General features: G+C 43.2%; 1 pseudogene and 1 gene segment (V, D, J or C); one reads left to right on the forward strand and one right to left on the reverse strand.

The window, feature by feature from the left end:
* The first annotated feature begins 783 nt into the window (after positions 1-783).
* Positions 784-1,452, forward strand: LOC101586893 (annotated as a pseudogene).
* Positions 1,453-3,695: 2,243 nt separating this feature from the next.
* On the reverse strand, positions 3,696-4,959 carry LOC111814019. The segment is given in 3 exon segments: positions 3,696-3,770; positions 4,350-4,768; positions 4,874-4,959. Coding segments are annotated over 3 exon segments (540 nt in total).
* Between the last annotated feature and the right edge of the window lie 3,243 nt (positions 4,960-8,202).

Below are 8,202 nucleotides of genomic sequence, written 5' to 3' on the forward strand. Positions count from 1 at the left end.
TTAATTTTTGGCTGGCTCAGAATGCCTTCAGGGCATGTTTGGCTGGCTAGAGTTGTGGGGATTGAACCACAGCAACCTGAGGTTGACGGCTTTGTTGAAGCAGCCACTTAAAGAACTGAGCTAAGGGGCAGGCCCCCATTATCTTTTATCATGACTCTTTCCATAAATTTGACCCACATACAGTAAGATCAAATTTCAAGTATATAGTTATCATTGTGACTTTTTCATAACAATACAAAATCTACATGTTCATTAGTATAAGAAAATTTAGGATTGTTTCCAATTTTTATTGTGCAATCCACTTCCTCCTATTCCCTGTAAATTGCAACACTGTTTTCTACAATTCATGACATGAAACATGTAGCTACTGCGTGTTTCCAGGGTCACACAAGAGGGAGCTTTGCATTAATGAGTATCTGGTTTAATGCATGTTCATGAAATCACAAAGCTATAAATTGCATTTCGCTTATGGGTGAGGAATAGCCCATGTGTGGACCTCATTTATGTGAGTATCCTCCGTGAACTGGTAGACTTTTGGGTCATTTCTAAATTTTGTTTACCACGAAGAATTTGTATAAGAATCTCAGCTTGCACTATCCTGTGCAAATGTGCAGTTTTAATACCTTTGGTTAATTACCTCATGATAAATTCATAGGAGGACCTGGGTGTAGTGACATATGCCTGTAATCCCAGCACTCGGAAGGGTGAGAAGAAGAACTGTTGTGAGTTCAAGACATCCTGGGGTAGGGAAGGCATCTTCAGCAGCGGAACAAGCAGGCCACCATGACTGAGAACTCCACATCCTCCCCTGCGGCTAAGCCCAAGCGGGCCAAGGCCTCTAAGAAGTCCACAGACCACCCCAAGTATTCGGACATGATCGTGGCTGCCATCCAGGCCGAGAAGAACCGTGGGGCTTCTCGTGCCAGTCCATCCAGAAGTACATCAAGAGCCACTACAAGGTGGGTGAGAATGCAGACTCCCAGATCAAGTTGTCCATCAAGCTCCTGGTAACCACCAGGATCCTCAAGCAAATCAAAGGGGTGGGTGCCTCCGGCTCCTTCCGGCTGGCCAAGAGGGACGAGCCCAAGAGGGCAGTAGCCTTCAAGAAGACCAAGAAGGAGGTCAAGAAGGTGGCCACGCTAAAGAAGGCAGCCAAGCCCAAGAAAGCTGCCTCCAAAGCCCCAAGCAAGAAACCTAAAGCCACCCCAGTCAAGAAGTCCAAGAAGGCAGCGGTTGCCACACTCAAGAAAGCCAAAAACCCCAAGGTTGTCAAGGCCAAGCCAGTCAAGGCATCCAAGCCGAAGAAGGCCAAACCAGTGAAGCACAAAGCCAAGTCCAGTGCCAAGAGGGCTGGCAAGAAGAAGTGACGAGGAAGCCTTTTCTTATGGACACTCCACTCGCTCACTCTGTAAATACTTTTTCCCTTTCTTCCTTGATTCTTTGCAACCCTTTGCCCCATTTTTCTGACTTTATAAGAGACAGACTTTGAATTCCTTGGAGATTGTGGAATAATTGCTTTTTCCTTCCAGTTGTGCAAGGACCGCAACAACAAATCTCATTTCTGTAACGATGAGGAAGTACTCACATTTCGTTTTGTTGATTCGCTATTAATCTTAATGGGGTTCAGGTTTGGGTGGGGTGTGTGTCATGTTAGGGGGGTTGCTATGAGGGTGGATGGAGATGGAGAGAACAGGCTCAGCAGTTTGTCCTCCTAAAAGAGAGGGAGCCCAGGAATTTATTGTAAAGGTCTGCAGGAGTGTCTTTAAAGTGTTTTGTTTTTTAAGTTGGGCACCCCAGTGAGAATCTTTGTTAGGGTGAGGGGGGAGAGCAGCAGGGGGTCCGAGGCCACGTCCTTCTCTCCTCGGTCTGGGGTCTGCGTGCCCTTCTGGCCTCCCTATTGTCTTAGGGAAGAGGAGGGGGACAAGTGGCAGCTGCCTGGAGAAACTAGCTTCTCACTGTGAGCTAGAAATCAGCCATGGGGTGTGGGGGCTCTGTGGCGTCGGCGAAGTCTCTTAATGGGAGCGGAAACTTTGGGGGAAGGATGGGGAGTCAGCCAAGTGCCTCACTGTGCCCTGTTGAAACTTGGGTTTTTCCATACAATTTGATGGATTATTATCGTCTTGGGAGGACTTTTTTTTTTTTTTTCTCTGTGTTTTGTTCCTTCTCTAAAGACGTGGCTTTGCTTGGTCTGGTGGGGGTCCAGTCCCACCACCAGCTGCTTAAAAACCTCCAGACCTCTTTTTACTTCTGAGTCTTTTTTTTTTTTTTAAGTAGATGTAGAGGGGAGGGGGAGGGGCAGGGAGTGGACGGTAAGACATACTGCAGTTGATTTGGAATTTGCTACGTAGTTATAGAACTAGATCTATGTGCGCGTGTGTGCATTTGTATATATGCATACCTAGGGCTACTACTTAGGTTTTACATCGGGATCTGGGAGAAAAAACCGTTGTCTGTCTTATTTTTAATATGAAAAATCGCGCACTTGTGCCACCCCACCCCCGCCTTTTTTAAACAAGTGTTACTTGTGCCGGGAGAAATTTGCTGGCGTTGTAATTTTAAAACTTTAAAATAAAATCTGGAAAAGAAAAAAAAAAAAAAAAAAAAAAAAAAAAAAAGAGAGAGAGAGAGACAAAAAAAATTCACACGAGGAATTCATTGTATTAATTTCAAAAGATACTAATGTAGTTTCAGAGTACCTATAAAAACTCTCAATTCAATCACCATTTTCAAGAACTGTAATGTTTCCACAGCCACCTCAGCATAAGGGGCATAATATGCAAAAACTGCAATTATTTTTCTAAACATTGATTTAGATTAAAACACCTAATGTTTTGAATCTTAATAAAGTTTTCAGAAAAGTCGCATCCATATGGGCGAAAATGGATTTATGTTCATGTTCATTGAGTCACAGAGTGGGATGTGCAAGAGGGAAAAGTCACAGCTAAAAACCTTTGCTATTCCTTTGGCATTCAGAAAAATGCTTTATAATCACATTATATTGATGGTTGCTGTGTTAATGGTATATGCTCCCAAATAATGCAACTATTAGCTTCTAAATGGAGGGCCAGACAAATATCTCAGTGGTTTAAAGCACCTGCAAGCAGGCTCAGGGGCCAGAGGTTTGATCCCTGGGCTTGCCATGCCAGCCCTCTCCTTAGGGCATGCTGAGACAGCGATTGAGACTGGGCATGGTGGCGTGTGCCTGTAATCCCAGCATTTGGGAGGCTGTAAACAGGTGGACCACTAGGAGTCCAATCTAGTAGTGAGACCCTGAACACCCTATAGATCCTTCCCTAAAATACAGAGGAAAAAAAAAATTTTTAATGGAGAAATTGTTGATACCTAGATTATCTCAGTAAGTTTATAAATGGTTATCAAATTTACAGTTATAAGATGATATCAGTTGAGCTTGCATGAAGAAGATTTAATGAAAGACAGGCAGAGACAATTATTATTCTACTTAGAGAGAAATGAATCACAGCAGGATGAAGAGTAAGGAGGACCCAGGGTCCCAGCAGCTAACGTCGCCCCAGGGCCTCAGCACAGCTGCTCCTGTGTTGGGACCCAGGAAGGGCAGGGCAACTGGATCACACTGAGTGTTCCTCTGCTCGCTTTGAAGGGACTGCACCTTGCTGGGCCTAAGGAGCAGGGTCTGTTGGCCCTGTTCATCCCAGAAGTGAGGTTTGTGTCTGGGCTCATACCGACTGCCCCTCACCACGGATCCAGTTTCCATCCAGTCTGTGACCAGGTTCCCTGAGCTTCACCAGGACCTCGGCCAGAAGAATAAAGCAGAGTCATTTAGGCAAGACTGATAATCCATGTTCTTCACAGTTGAAAATGGTTTCTATCCAAATAACCACAACAACTTGTCTGAGACTTCGAGGTAAAGATAGCCATATGAACTTGAAGAATCAGGGTAAGTGTTATCTGGAGGACCCCTAGACGCTGACAGAAAATCACATTTCACTGCATTGTGTTTCTTAATTTTATTAGTGTATATTTATAGCACATGCACTTGACAATCATCTTGGGGAGTGGTTACAGGCGCAGCTACAGCTTGATTCCTTTTGATCCCTCCTCTGTTCCCCTCCCCTCTGTTCCCCCTCCTCCATTGTCCCTATTCCATTTTTCATTCTTGTTGATATTAATCTTACCTTGTGTTACGGCATATAATCTTCACGTGAATTGAGGTTATTTGGCTCCTCTATATGGCAAAACTTCATTTTCTTTTTCCCTCCTCTTCTCTGGATCTTGTTCCTTTGGAATACCTCCTTATTGCAAGAGATTCGTCCCATGTCCTTTTCTATCCAAAGTCGAATTTTTTTTTTTTTTTTTTTTTTTTTTTTTACTTCAAATGTGCTCTGGAGTATTCTGAACTGTGTCTCGCGCTCCCCCTGCTGGTCCTGAGCGCACATGCAGGGAGGTTTGTGTGCGGGCTCAAAGTGATGTTCTCTCACTGTGTCTCTCGCACAGTAATACACGGCCGTGTCCTCGGTTCTCAGGCTGCTCATTTGCAGATACAGCGCGTTCTTGCCGTTGTCTCTGGAGACGGTGAATCGGCCCTTCACGGAGGCTGCGTAGTATGTGCTACTACCATCAGAGCTAATTGCTGAGACCCAGTCCAGCCCCTTCCCTGGGGCCTGGCGAACCCAGCTCATGTAGTGGCTACTGAAGGTGAACCCAGAGGCTGCACAGGAGAGTCTCAGGGACCCGCCAGGCTGCACCAAGCCTCCTCCGGACTCCACTAGCTGCACCTCAGCCTGGACACCTGCAAACACAGAGACATCCTGGTGAGAAAACTATTACACGCGGCCACTGTTTATCCCACTCATGCGACCCACACACTCAATATCTTGAGTTTTTCGTGAATTACCTTTAAAACAGACAAGAAGGAAAGCCAATCTTATTGCCAACTCCATAGTGAGCTGTCTGTGCTCACAGCTGAGTATGCAAGGCTGAGCTCCTCTACAGAGCTGTAGGGTGAGGGCTGGCCTGCTTTTCAGCCGCAGGGGGAGGCCCTATTTGCATGGCCTCTGGCTATGTAGACAGCTCTGTCTACACAGAGGGACTGTCTCAGAGAGGGACTTGCATACAGCAGCTGAGAGGGTGCTGAGGAAGTTTGGCAACAGTGTAGCATTCCAGAAAACAATGACATCCAATTGTGTGATAAGAGTCTCCTTCAGCATTTATGGCTGGATCTCCTTTCACTTTTATGCATGTACACAGTACGGATTTTTTGTTTATGTTGCTTTCTGTGTAATCTTGTAAAATAATGGAAGTGTCAAAAACTGATTTTTCTTTTTCTTTTTCTTTTTTAGTAAGGGTCTACAGGGTCTCACTATGTAGATGGCATTCGCAGTGATTCTCCTGTTTACAGCCTCCCAAGAGCTGGGATTATAGGTGTGCGCCACCACACCCAGTCTCAGAGCGCCCTGGGGCTGGGGCCAGCACTGCAGGCCCTGGAATCAGAAACTGTTGTATTATCTACAGAGTCCTGTCTTACAGATGATGCCGGTTGTTGGGTCTATTCTCTCCTACGTTGTGAGCAACTTCCTGCTCCACCTCCTGAACGGAGAGGGACCCACCTGAGGCTGTCTCTATTTCCCACTTCCTGTAGTTCACATCTGTGTGACTCTGCTGAATTTGGCTGTTTGCTGAGAGGAGGCAGTCCCAGTGTTAATGGTGTTGTCTCTTAGTGGCTCTCTCATTTCCACTGTCATTACCTGTCTCACTCTTCTGTTTTCATATATTATTTACTTGTAAAAACTTCACCAGACCCAAGACATAAAATGCCCATATGTGTGTAGCTGTGAAGTGTTAGCAGATGTGGACACTTGCACCACCGCCAAACAGGATCCTATTAGAGAACACACATGACATCCGGCAGTGGTCCTGGGGCTCCTCTGCAATCCTCCTTCCCATTGCTTCTGTCCTGCATCCTACCCCCAGGCAGCCCATGACCATCCCATTGTTGATGCATATTAACTTTCTTTTTTTCCATAATTTTATTGATAAACAAATAGCAGTGAGACAGTTTCAAATCAAATTGGTAGGACAGTTTCAATAATTAACACATTGCATACTCTCTTCCAGGTGGTTAATTGCTGCACAAGATGTGGACATGATATCCTATCTACAAACACCATTAGAACAAATCATTCTATTCATTAAGAGATTGTAACTATATATCAATCCTAATCACTTTGAATACACAGATACAAAATGGACATTCATCTGTATACCCTTTTTTTGTTAAGTTCCATTATTTGAACATCATAGGTGTGTTAACTCAGCAAAATAATCTAAAAGAGTTCAGTAGTCCATAATAGTATTGGGTCTTCCGCTTCACTGGCAATGTCAGAAATTTTTGACCTGAGTCTCCTACAGCTCAACATAACAGCATGGCTTTACTTCTCATATTTTGTTTTTATATTTTTCTGCTGGGTGGTTAAGACCAAGGTAAAGCAGGACCTATGCAACAAGAGTTGTAGCTTTTTGGTTTGAGAAGGTCAGTGAAATGCCCTCAGGATTTATCCTGAGATCCTGTACCTCAGATTATAGAACCTTTGTCAGTGTCAACCATGTGGATGAGTCACAGCCATTGCTTGGCCAATGTGCTCTCTGTGAAAACCTGAGAGAATGTTTTCTCCCCATGTGACTCTCCTTAGGCACACTCTACATCATGGATCAATTTCCTCTTTGGCCCCATAATCTCCTTGATCAGAAAATTTGGGACACTATCGAGGTACATGACGTTACAGTACAAGTTCTCATATGTCCTGAGTCTTAATTGACCTTAGAAGGTTAGGGCCAAAATGTTGGCTTTCCTTGCAGCCCTCCTTTTCATCTAATTTTGGTCTGCAAACTTAGGTTGTTAACCATCCAGAAGACAAGCTTATTGTTATTACCATACAACTTAGGCTGTTCAGCTTAACCTCACTATCTGTCTGTATATCAAACATCTTAGGCATAATATGGAATAGGTATTTTTCATCAAGTATTGATATGTTGAACTTTAAGTCCCTACAGAATATGATAAAAAACATTTAAAAATTAGAATATATTTTAAAGATAGGCCTAAAGAATTATATACTTCTTATGTTTACACATAAGTCCAAAAATCTCACCATATACAACCTTGAAGCAGGACAGTCCTACAATATTCCTTTTCCTGTTTTTTGCTTACATTCACCACCCCCTTCTTTTTGAACAATCATCTACCTGAGAGACTTCATAGCAGCAACTAGCATGTCATGACAAGCAGCCCGTATTCAGAAGACCAGAATGACAGGCACACCAAACATGAACTACTATTACAAACTGCAATCTTCAGTGAAGTTGCTTAGTTCACAGGTGTCAGTATATATAGTTAGTTAGGGTGAGAAGCATTCTAATTAACTGCTATATTCGAAAATCTGAAGATTCTCAGCATCATTGTCTTACCCATCTTGTACATATAACTGTACAACTTGCCTCTGTCATGTTTCCTAGCTCTTCTCCTTGCTCTCTCTTCATTGTCTAGTCTTCAAGTTCTTGCTTTCCTCTTAATTGTATTATACCTTTCTATTTATATTTCTTCTTTTGTGTTCTTAAACTATACAATATTTACACATGTGTGTCTGGTTTATTTCACTTACGAGTATATTTTCAAGTGTCATCCACTTCAATATAAAGGCTTTGAGTTTATCATTCTTTATAGCTGTATAATACTCCATTGTATAAAAATACCACATCTTTTTCAGCAATTCCTCAAGTGATGGGCATCTTGGTTGTTTCCAAGATTTGGCTATCACAAATTGTGCTGCTATAATCATAGGCACACATATATCCCTATGATATGATGTTTTCAGATCCTCTGGGAAAATTCTCAGTAGAGGAATAGCTGGTTTAAATGGAATTTCCAGTCCTAGATTTCTAAGGAGTCTCCACACTGATTTCCATAATGTTAGCACCAGTCTACATTCCCAAGAGCAGTGGAGAAGGGTTCCTTTCCCCCCCGCCCAGCCTCTCCAACATTTGTTGTTGGGTGATTTCTTTATGATAGCCATTCTTTCTGGGATGAGATGATATCTCCATGTTGTTTTAATTTGCATTTCATGGATGGCTGGTGATGTGGAGCATTTTTTCATATATTTATTTGCTTCTTTATTTCTTCCTCTGAGAAGTGTGTGTTCGTCTCAGATGCCCATTTCTGCACTGAGT

This window comes from Octodon degus, unplaced genomic scaffold (assembly GCF_000260255.1).
Source record: "Octodon degus isolate 3935 unplaced genomic scaffold, OctDeg1.0 scaffold00255, whole genome shotgun sequence".
NCBI lineage: Eukaryota > Metazoa > Chordata > Mammalia > Rodentia > Octodontidae > Octodon > Octodon degus.